Raw genomic sequence first — 15,968 nt, 5'->3', positions numbered from 1 at the left:
AAAGAGGAGTCTGCACAAAATGCTCATATTTAACAAATTTATTGAAAAACCCCAAAATATTACAAAATAGCGTTTGGCTTCACTGCCCAGTTCGTCCATGCAACAAATCCAGTTAGCTATTTACAAGCCAGCAAGTTATGTATAAATCTTCCTGGCGTGTGTTTTGTACATTCACCTCTCCTCTCCTCTACAGTTGCAAGCAACGATTTTGAGCCTGAGGGTGCATCAGACAGTGCGAGGTATGAGGGAGCACCCAAAGCATTCTGACACTTGGTGGCTTTAAGCTTGAATGGTGTTCTTCGTGCTGAAGGCCAGATAGTAAACCAGAATAGCAATCGTGGCAGCCAAAACTTCGGTAGAGACCCAAGGGCCACTCCACGCACCCTGTGATACACAGAAGAGACACCAATAAACAATTAAAAAACAATTAGACTGCAATATTAAATGTTCTAGCATAGGTTAGCAGCGAATGGTACCAAACCACTCACCCTGTGGTCCACGCTAATGGAGAACAAAGGTTCGATGGCATCCACATCCTCATTACTCCTCTGTGCCTAAAGACACAAATATAAATAATTATATGGGAAATATCACAGAGAGATCTATGATCTGAAACACAGCGAAAAACGTAAAAAAAAAATGCATAAGTACCTTACGAAGAGCACTATATGACTCTTCGTCAAAGAATTTGACCTGGTACTTTCCAGAACTGGCCTGTTTGTGGGGAACACTCCAGGAAACCTACAAAAAAAATCAATAAACAGATAAGTGTATACAGGAGCAGAGGGAGAGTTTTATTTTTTTTTTTTCAAAAGAGAAAAATGAAATGAAACCTGGTATTTGCCAACATCCTGGCCCCGGGTCACAGGAAAATGTTTCCCATTAACATCTGCATACAAGGCAACACTCTGATGGAGAATGGCATGAAAACAGGCAGTTCAGTCTAATGCTTTCATGAGGATGGAAGGAGAAGGGCATCTTCTGGAAGTTCGTACCTGCGCGCCGTTTGCACACGTCAGGCTCAGCTCCACGATGAAGACTGTTTCTGACGAGATGAGTGCATCTGTGGTTGTGTATGTGGCCGGGGAGATGGAGGGGTCTGTGCACGTCTCTCCTTTTTGAAGAAGGCACAGCATCACGTCTGTTATTAGCTTACTGATCAAATAACAATCGCAATAATATCTGGGTCATTGCTTCAACTGTCACTACCAAAAATTAAAGAAACCAAGAAACAAAAAAGAAACCTACAAAGACAGTAAATATAGAGCTAAACAACATTAATTATCCATATACACGAGACCTATGATAACTTCAGAGTAGTTATTTTATCGAAGGACTATTAATCGGGTAAAACACAGTAATAAAAATCAGTGGCTCGCCATTTCCTGCGTTAAATAACAAGAGCGCCGACACGCGTCAGCGGAGTATTTTTGGGTTCTTTTCAGATAGAAATGATCAACTTACCCGCAGTCAAGCTGAAACACAGCGCCAGAAGCGATACGCAGAGTCGCAACATGTTTGTCGCACAGAAGAGCCGGTTCGCTGTGCTGTGCCACCTCAGCTTTCAATGAAGGCTTCCCTCAGTGAAAGACACGTCAGCATTCACATGGCGCTGCGTGTCGCGCCCTCTAGCGACAGACCACGGTACTACAACGTTACCTTCTAGCAGCAGAGTAGGTTGTTCTACTATGGAAGCTATTAATGTATTATATTTAATGTAAAAAATATTTTAGTATTGATTGTGTATATATGTTGATACTAGGTTATTCAGTTCATGAGCCCTCATTATATTTATTTGAAGTATTGGTATTTTCTTTTCTGGCATTTGTGAAACAATCTTTAAGAATGAAATAATATTTTTCTGGAATAACACTGAATGCATGGATGTCGTTTTGGCAACTTGATAACCGAGACTGAATGATGATTGTGTGTCAGGTCTCTGGTTAACCCTAAACCGCTATATTGCAATTTAAAATAAAAGCATGCATCAAACGCATTGTGCTCACAATCTTTTCTAGGCATAACAATAACAACATTTTAAAATTAATTATATTAATAAGTTGATTACATTTCAGCAAAGTGTTGAACTCTCTCAGCTCCTTAACTGTGGAGAGCACTGTACACTGAACTCTGTTGGGGTTTGTTATATTTATTATATCTCTCTCCCATACAGCCTAAATAAACTCTTTCTTTTCACATAGGGTTCATAATAGACAATATTCACATAGACTGGCATAGATCCTCAAAGAATGCTTACATCCTGGTTGATGGACAAACACCACATAAAGAAACATGGTCACAGACATATGCCATACGAAGCACAGTCACACGTGCAGTACATTACAATGCTGTCACAAAGGCAGAATACTACATTTTGTTCCAATTACGTATATATTGATTTCATCACATGTGTATATTTTATATATGCAGAATATATACAAAGTATACACACACACACCATATAATACATACAATTTTATATATAGTGTGCTTCAATGGAACGTCATGTGTTCTGTAACATATCAACCAACAAACCACCTTCTTTTGGTTGTATAATCAGCTATCAATACAACATTGAAGTTCCAGAGTCTCCTTTCACACCATTGTCTTTTCTCCCTCTGAGTGCAGAAAAATTTCCATGTCTCAACAATGCCTCATTTTCATTTCTCCTCACTGGATGCAGTCCATGACATGGATCTGAAGAGTGTCCATATCTGGAGCCAGGTACTGGCACTTTGGGCAGTGCAGGTCCGGGATCTCTGACGTGTCACGAAAGGAGGTTGAAGGCTGTGCTGGGCTGTACATAGGTGATTCTGCAAATGTTTTCATGCCACGGGAGAACACAAAATAAGGTTAAAAAAATCCAACAGAACACAACAGAGCAGTAACAGCTTCTGACCGGACAATATTGACACTGCTATAATGCTGCTGACTTAAAAGACCGGGTCTGATGGGTGTGGCGTGTGTGAAGGGTGGTTTACGTACGAGCAGGAGCAGGAAGATGCCTGAAATTATTCAAGTGTCTCTGTTGCATCTGTCCCATTTGGGCTCTGTAACAAAAAGAGCAACACGGTCAGTTCCGATGGCCAGACTGATTTGTTATTAGTGATAATTACAATTAAGCCAAAGCTAATTCAGAAATTAATCAGTGTAATATAACCAGCACCCTGAGGTTACTGCCATACCGAGATTTTTCTGCTTGCTTGAGTTTCTCTATCTCAGCCCGAGCTTGTTCCAGCTGCTCCTGAAGCTCCTCCTTCTTCTGGTTGAGCTTCTCCCGAGCTTCCCGCTCAGCCAGGAAGTCAGCTTTGTAAATCTCAGCCTGGGAGGAACAAGTGTACATTTATAAATGTTATATTGTTGCTTACATGTTGGTAGGTTTTGGCAGAAAAGTGATTTTATTAATAAAATTATGAGGTGGAGGATGGTCTCCTGAGGGATCTCCTCCCAGACCTGGACTAAAGCATCCACCAACTCCTGGACGGTCTGTGGTACAACATGGCGTTGGTGAATAGAGCGAGACATGAAGTCCCATATGTGCTCAATTGGATTCAAGTTTAGGGAACGGGTGGGCCAGTCCATAGCATCAGTGCCTTTGTCTCGCTGATACACTCCAGCCACATGAGCTCTAACATTGTCTTATATTAGGAGGAGCCCAGAGCAAACAGTCTTGCCACAGCTCACATTGATGTACCATCCTGGATGAGCTGCACTACCTGAGCCACTTGTGTGGATTGTAGACTCAGTCTCATGCTACCACCAGAGTAAAAGCCCCGCCAGCATTCAAAAGTGAACAAATCATCAGCCAGAAAGCATAGGAACTGAAAAGTGGTCTGTGGTCACCACCTGCAGAACCACGCCTTTATTAGGGATATCTTGCTAATTGCCTATAATCTCCACCTGCTGTCTATTCCATTTGCACAACCGCATGTAAAATTTATTTTCAGTGTTGCTGGACAATTTAATTTCACAGAAGTGTGATTGACTTTGAGTTTCCTTTATTTTTTTGAGTGTTTAAGACCTTTAACCCAGCAACTGTGGACACATGTGACAGTGCATTTCTTTGTGCCAGGTAAATGGAGAACCCCAAGGGATGTGATGATATGTACAAAACTTATATTTAAATAAATTACCGGCTTCATAGCCTGAGTCTGACAAAACGTATAACTATAATTCAAATGACCAAAATACATTTAATATTCATTAAAATTTCATTCAATGTACGTCTAGTTCCTGACTCTCTGACTTGAAAGAGTTAGTAAGGAAGCAAAAATAGATTGTTTTATGGTGAAGGAATGGTACAATGTGTGTTATCACAGCCAGCTTTTGGACTAACAGTGAGGCGTGTTCGCTAGTGTAACTCTCATACTTGTGTAGTCACATTCTGGAGCGGAGAGGCTGCAGCTAAGAATGAATGAAATAAAGCATTTTTAAAAAAAGTTATAAAACAAGATTACCAAAACTATGAAAATTTAAGAAGCCCTGAGGCCCTTTTAAAAGTAGGTTTCAGAGCACATCCCATTTTGGCAGATGTATTTACAGCATGTACACATCTTTAAAATAGAAAGTGCGTGTGTGTTTGATTTCTACCTGAGCATTGAGTACTGGCACAGTCTCCAGTGAGCCTCTCTGCTGCTCCACCTCCTCCTTCAGTTTATCAATGAGCTCCTGCTTCAGTGCCAGGGCTTTCTCTGCCTCTGCCAGCCTGTTGGTCAAGTCCTCCACCTCACCACACTAGCACATATTAAAATATATACATTAATTCCAAAATCCACTAGAGCAGTCACACCATAATTACAGCAGGCAAGCGTACCCTCTGCTTGGCCTGACTGTCCATTTTCAGTCTGGAGTCATAATCCTGGAACAAGCATGTGTATGCATGCTGGAGTTGAGCCAGCTTCCTCCTGGAAGAGGAAGTTGCACAAGGGCACAAATAAGTAAGTTGATTAAATATTTTTTTAATAGAATCAAAATTTTGATTTGAAAATACTACAACACAGCTCCAACAGATCACTGACACATTATATACAGTGGGCAGTTGGTCATAAGGGAGGTCTCATAAGAGGGAGGATTGCTGCAAGGCTATTCCCACTAAAACTGCACTACAACACGACTTGGTTTAATCTTCATACCTGGAAAGGAGTGACATGCAACCTGTTAATTTGCTGACCTCTTGTATTTAAAGGATTCTCTGTAACTTCAGACTGGTCTGAAGAGCACCACCCTACCTCTCCTCTGTGATGACCATGCGGTCATTCTTCAGGGCTGACTCCAGGGTCCCTTTGTTCAACAAAAGTTCATCCACAGTCACACTGTGCTGCTTTCTCTCCTCCTCCATATTTTTTTCCAGGGTCTGGAGGGTCTCAGTCTTGCCACACAGCCTTTTTGGAGTTAAAAAAATGTGTTATCAGAGACTATATTCACACATACTATACCTGAATGGAAAACCCTGTAAAATAGCTGACGCATCCCTATCTCATATGTTGCCAGGTAACTGTATCTTACTGTAATACTGCTCTCACACACACTCACTTCTCCTCCAATGTCTGCCGCTCAGCTTCACTCCTTTCCAGGCATTTCTGTCTCTCGTGCAGCTCACCCAGCAGGGAGGTGACCTGGGCCTTCAGAGCCTCACTGTCCTTAGTCAGCTGAATACAGTCATGCAGGCAGCAGTGTTACAAGCGGTCTCTACCGAGAGCATCGTATTCAATGCAGAGCATTGTGTTGATCACCTGTGCACAGTCTTTGTCCTTCTGCTTCAGCAGGGCTTCAGTTCGGTCTCTCTGCATGGAACTCTTCTCAAGAGAATCCAACTTCTCTTGTAGCTCCCTGTACCTGTGAACCAACGAACTCGTGTTTCATGTTACAATAAAACAACACTAAATCTCAGCAGTAGACAAATCTAGGATGTCCATTCATATGTCTGATGAAATGCATTCACAGGTAGCCACACAAACACTAATCCACCTTCAGGCCGTGTGATCCAAGACATAAAACCGCTCACACTTTTCTCTCACCTTTCCTGAGTAGCTTGGAGCTCATCTCGCAGTCTTCCCAGGCGGGAACTGGCCGGAGAAAAACAGCTGTAAATTAAAAATGACTGTGTGTGTGTGTGTTGGACGACCAGTTTGCTGGTCATGCTGTCACCTTGATGTGGTGTCACTTTGAAAAGAATTCAGTTAACCACTAAAGCAACTAACCACTAAACCACTAACCAACACTAAACCAACAAAGTTAATAAGATGTACCTGTCCGAGGAAGCATCAGAACATTGAACGGACTCCTCCATCACAGCACCGCTCTGTGGAATACAGATAAAGTGAAGTGATTGTCACATGTGATACACAGCAGCACAGCACACGGTGCACACAGTGAAATTCGTCCTCTGCATTTATCCCATCACCCTGAGTGACTGAGTGAACAGTGGGCAGCCATGACAGGCGCCCGGGGAGCAGTGTGTGGGGACGGTGCTTTGCTCAGTGGCACCTCAGTGTCACCTTGGCGGATCGGGATTCGATTACGGGGCCACTTCTGATTACGGGGCCACTTCCTTAACCGCTAGGCCACGAGAAAGCAGAGGTCTTTTTCTTTACTAAATAACCTCACATGTAATTCAATAGTTTTTTATGGTCTATACTAAAGTATAGACCATAATTTATTAATTGAATTGAATGTTCAGTTTATGTTACGGTTTTCTTCTTACTGGGAAATATCCAATTGATTTGTTAGACCAGAGTTAAGAATGTGTTTATTCTGTACAAGTAAACTAGTCAGCATGGTAGTATAGGATTGTCTGAAGAGGAAGAGGTGGTCTGTTCATTTTATACAGAAGATATTAGAAAACCGTTGTAGCACAGAGGGCGAGTGGAGCTTTCATTATGCGTCGGTATTTCTTCAAGGTGTTCGTGTTTGTGTTTGTCAACAAGCTCAGGCGAACCTAGAAGAGACCTTCAGCATCGCCTGTCAGCAACGATACACTCCTGAAATCTTTATAAGTTCAGACTGACCCTGATACAATTAACGAGACACTCATATATGAAAGATGGTTAAATATAATTATATGTAGCTTAATTGAATGTAATGGAGTAAAATGAGTAAAGGATAACAGTAAATTAATATAGAGTAACTAGATATAAATGAAGAAAGGATAGCATAAAATGTTAAAGGGATAAATAAAATTCCCTTAGAGTTTAATTGGGTGCAAACCTGACCGGTACTGCTGTATGTGTGTGTGTCTACTCCTTCACTAAAAGTCAGTTGTACAATACATACAGCTCCCAGTTATTTCAAACTAGTGGTGTTTATACAAATGGTCAATATATTAATATAAAGGTAAATTATGTTGCATCATGTAACGGCAGGGCTACCTGCGACAGCTGAGTCAGTTTGCAGCGCAGCTGTTCCACAGTCAGCCGCAGTCTTGCCTTCTCTTGCTCGCTCTCTGCATTTTCTTTCTCCAGTTCTTTATTCTTCCTCCTCAACTCCTTCATGTCTTCCTCAAGCTTCTCTTTATGGTTCTTCAGCAGCTGCAGGAACCCATTCGCTCCTTCATAGGGCTGTGGGGTGGGGGAACGTAGAAATTTGAAGAGGGGCCACATTCATTTTGAGTCATTTCAGAAAAGGTACTCAGGGAGATTCCACGGTCGACTCTAGGCTATTACTAAAAGCAAAACGTTTTTTTTTTTTTTTGAGAAATGAAACATCAAGACATTTGATCACAGTGATTGCAATGGGTAGATAAGATGCCAATCAAAGATGACAGTTGTGGTTGCTATCTCTTGACTATCTCTTGCTAATTTCCTGGGCAATGACAAATAATAAAATATATAAAGTTCAGTTACTAACACCCTAGATCAGTGATTCTCAGATTTTAAAAAAATTGCGGGTGCCCATGGTTTATTATATAGCAATTGAATTGGGTGTGATTTTACTGTATTCCTGCACTTTTGGTGATGAGAACCATTGAGAACCACTGCCCTTAGCATATACCCCAGTGTGATACACAGCAGCACAGCACACGGTGCACACCGTGAAATTTGTCCTCTGCATTTAACCCATCACCCTGAGTGAACAGTGGGCAGCCATGACAGGTGCCCAGAGATCAGTGTGTGGGGACGGTGCTTTGCTCAGTTGCACCTCAGTGGCACCTTGGCGGATCAGGATTCCTTCTGATTACGGGGACGCTTCCTTAACCGCTAGCCCACCACTGCCCCACAAAGATCACTGCCCCTGAAGATTCAGCATGCTGTTAGCTCTCATCCATATATAAATGACATGCCCATCAGTAACACTGAAGAAATAAGAAACTGGAGCTGTTGGATTTGAGGGACAAATTAGAATATGCTTGTGGACAATGAGTTCCATTTACCACCAGCTGATGCCTGCTATGAGATACCAGAGGTTAGGAATTAGTAAAAAAAGGCAACATGCACCAGGAAGAACTGAGTGAGACAGGTTGAGCATCACAAGCCAGTAGGCAATGGTTCCCACCCTAGTTCTATGACCCTAAAGCCAGTGCACATTTATGTAGGGTTATGGAAGAAAACTAGAAAATGTGTACTGATGGGGGTTAGTAGAACTGAGTTGGCAACCACTGACTAACATGTATTAAAAGATAGAGTAAGTGCCAGGTGAAAACTAGGATGGGCCAGATTTTCAACAATTAATCTTTTCAAACACTAATAAATAAGATCATTTTATTTCATTCTAAATGGGAGAAAAATAATGTATTGTGTCTTTTAAGTGTTTAATATAGCATTTGGGTTAAAATAATTGAAAAGAAGTAAAAGAACTAGCCGAATCACTATATAATGTATTGTTCTTGCTAAATTATCCATAATTGTTTATCTGCTAAGGATATTCCACCATCTGGCCAAACCCAGTGAAAGCTGTTAAACACAGATTCATGTTAAAAAGGGAAAGCAGAAAGGGATCAAGTTGTTCGGGGGTGGGGAGGGGGCTCACCTGACCGGCCTCACCCTCACCCTCAGAGAGGGGTGGACTGTCACCCAAATTGTGAGGAACACTATTGACGTAGCTAGACATACTTGAATCAGCCTGGACAGACACAAGCAGTCAAACATACAGGTAAAATCGACATGGAAAAATAAATACAGCGCAGTGAAAGGGTGATTGCCCAAATTTAGTAGGTTTGAAGGACTGACTGCTTGTATTATAGATATATTAAATGTCAACACTTGCAATTAATATGGAAACCTTTTCCACCTTGACTATAAAACAGACCAAGCCAATTTAACAACTGAAAACCTAGTAAACAGCTATAGCTGCAAACCCAAAATGCATTGCAGTTGCGTTTATGAAGACCAGGAGATGCCTCCCTGCTCAATACTCACTTATCAATAATAGCAACTAAAGGTGAAAGAATTGTAATTATTTTTAATGGAAGGGCTTTTATTTCAAACATTTAATTCTGTGCTGACAACCGTAAAATTAAAACTTAAGAGAATAATCTGAATTGTATCATAAATCTTCAGTATGACTTTTTTTTTTTTTTAATGTAATGGTTGGGTGGTACACAATAGAAAACACAGTGAGAGATATGACAACTAGCGACACAGAGGAGCGTCAGTGAATTCCAGTGATTTGTTGTGAAAGATCAACTGTAAATGTGCAGTTTTGGGTGCCCTCAAATTGAGTTTATGTTACTGAGATGACTGACTGACAGATTAGGAGAATGATTCGGTGAATTGCTAAGAAAATGGATAAATTAACTTTGTGTCACAGCTGAAGAAAAGGTTAATGTGAAGAAACTTTCATAATGTGAAATAAATTTTTTAAAAGAAAAAAAGTATTATATCATCAAACCAAATTTTATTGGTTTCAAAATACTCTTTCATGGTACTGTGTGCACACAAGGAGAATTTAAACCGGCAGACAGATGTTACAAGAACATACCAAACTTGGAGGAACTGTCTGGGCATCATGGGTCTCCACTGTCCTTTTTCTCTCCACTTCCAAGTCCTGAAAAAAAGACACAGAGATATGCTATCTATTGCTATATTCAGTGAGAGCCATTTTAATAACTGGGAGCTCGTGCTGGATGGCATTGCTTACCTGTGGAGAATGCTGGAGACCATTTCCCTCTGAACAAGAGGACTTCAGCTCTTGGGGGGAAAGCTGACTTTCAGTTTCTGCACAAGTGTTCTTATTCTGACTCAGCCTGCTAAGCAAACTCTGGTTCTCCTGGGCCAGCCGCTCCACCAGAGATCTTGCTTCACGGAACCGACAGCTGAGGAAATCCCTTTCTTCCCTGGACTTCCGCTGCCATCCAATCATCTCCTCACACCGTTCTCTCAAAGCATCATTGCTCCGCCTTAGTGCCTCTAAAGAGTGAATGACTCTTTTATGAACCCAAACAAAAACAGAAATAATACAATGCTATGTGGATTGCACTGATGAATCTACCTCGAAGCTGGTGGTTATCAACCAGAAGCCGATGCACCACTTCATTGCTGGCCAGTTCAGGTGGAACTCTGAGTGACCCATGGGAGGTGGCACCCAGTGATCCCTGACCACCAGCTCCCATGGCATCCTCCCCTGTCATTTCCCACTGCAGCGCACTCTCCGCCTGGGGCTGAGGCTGAACCATTAGCCTGAGGCGGTGAGGCTAAATGTTAGTCCCGGTACAGAGCCATGTTCATCCCACCATTCACGCAGTCCATGTGAATGTACACTGACAGGTTAGGATGGATGTATTACAGAAAAGAAGAACTTTCACCACTCAGGATTTAAACATAGAAAATAAACATGGTTACACATTGAAGTACACACACAGTACTTCTTTCCAAATGGTTTCTAAAACCATCTCCATCAAATTGTTATAATAATAATAATCCTCTTAATACTTTTACTAAACGAATCAGCTCACCGTTCAGAGTTGCTATGTGTTGTGTGAATATACTAGCATTATAATTACTATTATTGCTGCTGTTATCATAAGATAAGCTACATGCTAAAGCACAAGTGCAAATTGATCGTACATAACAATGATACCTCGCAAAAAAAAAAAACAAGACGTGAATAAGACAGCCAGGAACGTAAAGAAAAACATTTTAATTACGCAACCAATGTATTCACGAAACGTTAGCAATAATGAGGATTACTGTTAGTGAGCTAGCTGGCCAACTCGCTAACTGGTTGTTTAACTTAGTTAGCTAGCAGTGCTGCTCGTGCCCAGGTGAAACATCACAAGACAGCGCAAAACACCCAAAAGAAACAATAACTCCGGGCAAACGAGGTCAATTAGATATGAGCTCGTGGAACCTGTTTGTTATGTACCTTTCAGCTAGTGCGCTAGCCAGCTAGCACGGTGGAGTTGTAGAAGCCGAGAAACAGCGCCAGCCAGTTGTTTTGCCTTTAACCCGGTCTTGCCGATCTCACTGTGCAACAGTCATGTCACTGTCAGTCTTCGTACTTACAAAGAAAAATCCAGTAGTAAAAGTGTTAAATTCTAAGGCGGTAATTCGACTTTGTTACCGCCTGTCCTCCTAAAGCCGACAGAAGTTGACAAGGCTAGGAATTCCCCCTTGCACTTCCGCACTCACATCAAATGACGAACTTTGTACAAGGGCGTGATGGGAAATGAAGTTCAATGGGCGCACGGAATACTGGGAAATAAAGTTCTATTTACATTAATGGCATTTATCAGACGCCCTCACAGGACGACTTAGACTCAGTAGTGACAGGGACAGTCCTCCTGGAGAAACACAGTGTAAGTTCCTTGCTCCAAGACACAATGATAGCGTAGTGCGGCCACTGATGACCACCTGTATTGTCTGCACTGCCACAATCTGTCTGTTTGCACTGTTAAGTATCCCCTACAATTCCGTTGTATATGTAGCATCCTGACATTCATGGCATAGCTAACTAACTAACTAACTAACTAACTAACATGTATTTAGAAATAAACAATTACTCATTCACCTGAAGATTTCAGTTTACAAATACTTTATCTGCTCAATGTATTTTACCAGCCCTGTCACTGCATATCAACAACCCCGATCAGCGTCCCCTGAATACAGGGGGGTCTCCACAAGCTCCACCCACTTGAATCACCTCGCTTGTGTACGGAGGACGATAGTGATTGTTTAAGGCAGCCTCTCCCATCTGAGAGTGTCTAGCCTTACCTGTTACAATTGTAGAGTTATGTCCTAGATCTTTTGTGTTTCCCATTTTGACACATCCAAAACAAGACTCTCTGTTCATATATGTGCTGTATGCATGTATTATATACTAGTAATACACCACACACATAAAAGGCATGCAAATTGCCTAGGTAAAAAATATTTTTTTATTGTGTACAAAATTTGTCATGCACACCATGAAAATGTACTGATAGACTAAAGATAAGTGGAACAGTGATGTGTTTAATGTACAGGATATTAGAAACTGAATTACTATTACTATAGTAAGAAATGACATAGAAAAGAACATTTCTCAGACTGTTCCACATAACCGATGTTAACCATCTTTCATCCAACATATCTAAAATACAATACAGGCCAAAAGTTTGGACACACCTTCTCATTCTATGTGCTTTCTTTATTTTCATGGCTATTTACGTTGGTAGATTCTCACTGAAGGCATCAAAACTATGAATGAACATATGTGGAGTTATGTACTTAACAAAAAAGGGAAAATAACTGAAAACATGTTTTATATTCTAGTTTCTTCAAAATAGCCACCCTTTGCTCTGATTACTGCTTTGCACACTCTTGGTCATGAAAATAAAGAAAACACATTGAATGAGAAGGCGTGTCCAAACTTTTGGCCTGTACTGTACCTTTGACAAAATTATTACAGTTGATTTAGTCTGCATAAAACTTACATTCTAAATGTATTTTGGTAGGAATACAATGTCAGATTTGGTAATGAACAGCTTCATTCTCTTGACTTGACTCTTGACACATTCATAACGAGGCTAGAGACCTGAGCACGGTAAAGATTTGTAAAAAGCAAGGTTTTATAAAAAATGCCTCTGTGGAATTTTCCCATCCAGTTCCATCAGTCTTTGGAGAGCAAGATAAAAATGCCATTGCAGCAGCGAGCACAGGACTCGCAGAATGGTGTAATGAAAATATTGACCAGACTCAGCCAGAGCGAACGCACGCAGGGTAGGCAGGTGTGACACACCTGGATGCAGGGCATCACACACCTGATAAAAGAAAAAGAAATATAACAACCCATTATAGCAAACAGACAATACGTAAAGAAACCGCCATGCTTTCTAAAGCATGTTGGAATTGTACATTTCATTTTGTTGATGAAGTTTATTTTTCCATTAATGTTGAATGTTTAATTTCATTATATCTAGCAAATTATTTTACTACATTCCTTTAGGTATTCGTACATGAGGAACATGGTTTCCTGTTTATGTTAAATTAGTAACTCTCTCTATACATCATTGAGGGCCACTGTTGAAAACCAAATTACAGCATAAACACATCCAAAAAGCTGTGTCAGATCAGCATTCGGAATTTACTTGGAGCTATACAGCACATCAAAGACAGTAAGAGAGATCCAACAATGACCCTACCCATTAATTGTTTGCTAATGATGAGGGAGCTGTGACATAGCCATGGGGTAGCATACAAGTAGGGAATAATTAAATGACTATGCAGACAAGTCCACCCCCTCTGAGGCTTCCAAACGTTGTCCATAAACATATAAATAAAGGCGGCTGCATATATGCTCTACAGACAGCGGATGATCTGAAAGAAGAAGTGATAGGGTTGCTGGGGAACTAAAGAGGTTCCCCTGAAACCAAACTGGCAACTGAAAGAGGAGAAGGGGAACAACAAATTCTAGGGGAAGGCTCATTTAATTCATACCAATCACTAATTACAGGAAGCAACTCCAAGGAGCTACTCATTAACCGTACGAAGGGCTAATGGCCACACCATCCGAACGCCGACATCATAATGCAATGTGTGATTAGAAAGACACAATATAATATGTCTTAAAGGAATGGGGCAATGGTGGCCTAGTCAGTAAGGAAGTGGACCCGTAACCAGAAAGTTACTGGTTCGAGTCCCTGAACCACCAAGGTGCCACTGAGCAAAAGCACTGTCCCCACACACTGCTCCACAGGCAACTTTCATGGGTGGGAAGATGGGATAAAAGGGATAAAAGCAGAGGACACATTCCGATCTGTGCTGTTTCACAATGACAATCACTTTCACTAATGTTAAATGCCATGTCAACTACCAATCTGCTAAACCATGTCATAGTCAATCAGATGAATGCAGAAATGTAATATCCATTTTCCTATTACCTTTTACATTTAAGGTGATGTCATACACTAAAGAAGTCCTTAATGGAGGAGGAAGTAAAATGAAATTGAGCTAAGGTGAAATAATGCATTTGGAAAGGGGGCCACAAGTCTGTTCTTTGGGTAGACAATGTCAGTAAGTGATGTTTGAATCTGTGAATGCATGTTTCAACCTGTTTGTTAACCATTGTGCTACTCACTGCTTCAAAATTTTATGAGACGCTTATTCTTGCTTGAGAAGATTTGAAATACTCAGTTGGATCATAATACTGCAGCAGCACCTGTTGCAATTATACATTCATATGGGTTTAAGATGACAGGACTGTACCATATGTGCAGACAGGCAAGCAGAGCAAAGAGGCATCCAGACAGGAGGGAGACTGGGATGGCGCACAGCACAGTGAGGCAGCGGTAGCTCCAGATTCGTGCTGATTCAAACCCGATGCCACTGTACACCCACACACGATCGTAGCTGTGTGTGGAAGCAGGTTCAGCCAATACATCACTGAACTCCACCTAAAGTCAGAGGGCATTAATCTCAGACATCTCAGACTTGTCATTTAAATGTCGATCCTAGGATACAATTCTGAAAATACTTTACCTTCAGGTGCTTGTTGATGTCATATGGATCTCTGTTGTCTATGTGGATTAAAGAAGGCTGGGAGGCCATAGAAGGCGTGGAGGATTTATGTGTGGCTTTTGATGGAGAAAAATGCACATTTTCTTGCTCCTCATCATCGTCAAACTTACATTCCACTAGGTACTCGTCCGACATCATAATGATCCTGGCCAACACATTTATATTCTGATAAACTCTTACTTATAGTGTCAGTTATTATTTATATTTATACATTTATGCTCTTATTAATCCAGAAGGCCTAAATGTATGGATCCTGGAACAACCTGAGTATATGACACATTCAGCCCCACTGTGTTGTAAAAGACGTGACACACCCTGGTACTGTAAGTGCATCTAGTTACTATATTTACTCAGTTCCAGTTGACATGCTGAAAGCCAGTCAGGGACAGACTGTTTGGCAAAATGTGTTGTGAATGTGGATCTGTTATATTCAAACACACAATATGTTAATAATCACCTAAACTGTGACAATTATGTTAATATATGTTAATTACATGCTGTATGGAGCCATATGTATTTGCCTTAATAATCTAAAATCTATAAAAAAAACGAATTCATACATTTCTTTTCTATGTACATTTATGAACAGCTGCACAACTCTCATTGCACACTTTCCCACTTACCTTATGAAGTAAAACAAAGCCAAAAGACAGGAAAATGCAGAGACTGGCTAAGACTGGCTAAGACTGGCTAATTGTTTTATTTCATTAATCCTTCCTCCTTCTGCTGAAGTCTGCGGGATGTGTACAGAAACAAAGTTAGATTTTGTGTTTGTCTCTCAGTATCAGCGTGCATCTGTGTTAAGGCATGGATTAGAGTCTCAGTACCCCTTCCCCACTAATGTCAGCCTATGCTGGGTGCATGCATGTCTGCCTTGTGTATTATTGGAGTGGTGAGTAGGGGGGATATTTTGGGATGGAATGGTGGTGGGGGGGTGATCAGATTACACGATTCACCATCTCAGAGACAGACAGTCCATCATGACCACAAAAGCGGCCCATTTCTTACAGACAAAATGTTACTTCAGAAAGACATTTT

The 15,968-nt window shown here is 41.1% G+C and overlaps 3 protein-coding genes across 6 annotated transcripts; all 3 read right to left on the bottom strand.

Annotated features, from left to right (window-relative positions):
* Nucleotides 1–23: 23 nt before the first annotated feature.
* On the bottom strand, nt 24–1,623 carry ssr4 (signal sequence receptor, delta). The gene is made up of 6 exons (XM_028994174.1): nt 1,465–1,623; nt 996–1,114; nt 834–908; nt 652–741; nt 489–554; nt 24–384 (listed from the first exon to the last, which is right to left on the bottom strand). The coding sequence occupies exons 1-6, from the start codon at nt 1,514–1,516 to the stop codon at nt 280–282; spliced, it is 507 nt and encodes a 168-aa protein (XP_028850007.1). The 5' UTR covers nt 1,517–1,623; the 3' UTR covers nt 24–279.
* Nucleotides 1,624–2,134: 511 nt separating this feature from the next.
* On the bottom strand, nt 2,135–11,559 carry ikbkg (inhibitor of nuclear factor kappa B kinase regulatory subunit gamma). Of its 3 annotated transcripts, none has more exons than XM_028992479.1 (16): nt 11,299–11,559; nt 10,426–10,613; nt 10,075–10,343; nt 9,916–9,981; nt 8,965–9,057; nt 7,368–7,556; nt 6,249–6,301; nt 6,018–6,083; nt 5,733–5,835; nt 5,533–5,648; nt 5,229–5,381; nt 4,814–4,904; nt 4,591–4,734; nt 3,186–3,322; nt 2,986–3,050; nt 2,135–2,813 (listed from the first exon to the last, which is right to left on the bottom strand). In XM_028992479.1, exons 2-16 carry the CDS (start codon nt 10,607–10,609, stop codon nt 2,671–2,673), a joined length of 1,872 nt encoding a protein of 623 aa, XP_028848312.1. In that variant the 5' UTR covers nt 10,610–10,613; nt 11,299–11,559; the 3' UTR covers nt 2,135–2,670. The 3 variants fall into 3 exon arrangements, with proteins under 3 accessions (XP_028848312.1, XP_028848313.1, XP_028848314.1); XM_028992480.1 differs by having other exon boundaries at nt 2,136–2,813; nt 6,018–6,065; XM_028992481.1 differs by lacking the exon at nt 8,965–9,057 and having other exon boundaries at nt 2,136–2,813.
* Nucleotides 11,560–12,683: 1,124 nt separating this feature from the next.
* cav4b (caveolin 4b) lies at nt 12,684–15,956 on the bottom strand. Of its 2 annotated transcripts, none has more exons than XM_028992484.1 (4): nt 15,554–15,956; nt 14,892–15,075; nt 14,619–14,806; nt 12,684–13,174 (listed from the first exon to the last, which is right to left on the bottom strand). In XM_028992484.1, exons 2-4 carry the CDS (start codon nt 15,066–15,068, stop codon nt 13,024–13,026), a joined length of 516 nt encoding a protein of 171 aa, XP_028848317.1. In that variant the 5' UTR covers nt 15,069–15,075; nt 15,554–15,956; the 3' UTR covers nt 12,684–13,023. The 2 variants fall into 2 exon arrangements, with proteins under 2 accessions (XP_028848317.1, XP_028848318.1); XM_028992485.1 differs by having other exon boundaries at nt 14,892–14,986.
* Nucleotides 15,957–15,968: the final 12 nt, after the last annotated feature.

The sequence above is a fragment of the Denticeps clupeoides genome, chromosome 10 (genome assembly GCF_900700375.1).
Source record: "Denticeps clupeoides chromosome 10, fDenClu1.1, whole genome shotgun sequence".
Classification (NCBI taxonomy): domain Eukaryota; kingdom Metazoa; phylum Chordata; class Actinopteri; order Clupeiformes; family Denticipitidae; genus Denticeps; species Denticeps clupeoides.
This window is presented reverse-complemented; position numbering and strand designations above follow the sequence as displayed.

Bases quoted from the DNA above. Each gene is read 5' to 3' on its own strand.
- ssr4 (XM_028994174.1), bottom strand. From the start codon at position 1,516: ATGTTGCGACTCTGCGTATCGCTTCTGGCGCTGTGTTTCAGCTTGACT. The intron at 1,115-1,464 runs GTAAGTTGATCA...TTCTTCAAAAAG, and splicing joins GTGTTTCAGCTTGACTGCGG to GAGAGACGTGCACAGACCCC. The intron at 385-488 runs GTGAGTGGTTTG...TGTGTATCACAG, and splicing joins CCATTAGCGTGGACCACAGG to GGTGCGTGGAGTGGCCCTTG.
- ikbkg (XM_028992479.1), bottom strand. From the start codon at position 10,609: ATGGTTCAGCCTCAGCCCCAGGCGGAGAGTGCGCTGCAGTGGGAAATG. The intron at 7,557-8,964 runs GTGAGCCCCCTC...CCCACCCCACAG, and splicing joins GTGAGGGTGAGGCCGGTCAG to CCCTATGAAGGAGCGAATGG. The intron at 3,051-3,185 runs GTATGGCAGTAA...TTTTTGTTACAG, and splicing joins AAGCAAGCAGAAAAATCTCG to AGCCCAAATGGGACAGATGC.
- cav4b (XM_028992484.1), bottom strand. From the start codon at position 15,068: ATGATGTCGGACGAGTACCTAGTGGAATGTAAGTTTGACGATGATGAG. The intron at 14,807-14,891 runs GTAAAGTATTTT...CTCTGACTTTAG, and splicing joins ACATCAACAAGCACCTGAAG to GTGGAGTTCAGTGATGTATT. The intron at 13,175-14,618 runs GTACAGTCCTGT...TTCTTTTATCAG, and splicing joins CTTGCCTGTCTGCACATATG to GTGTGTGATGCCCTGCATCC.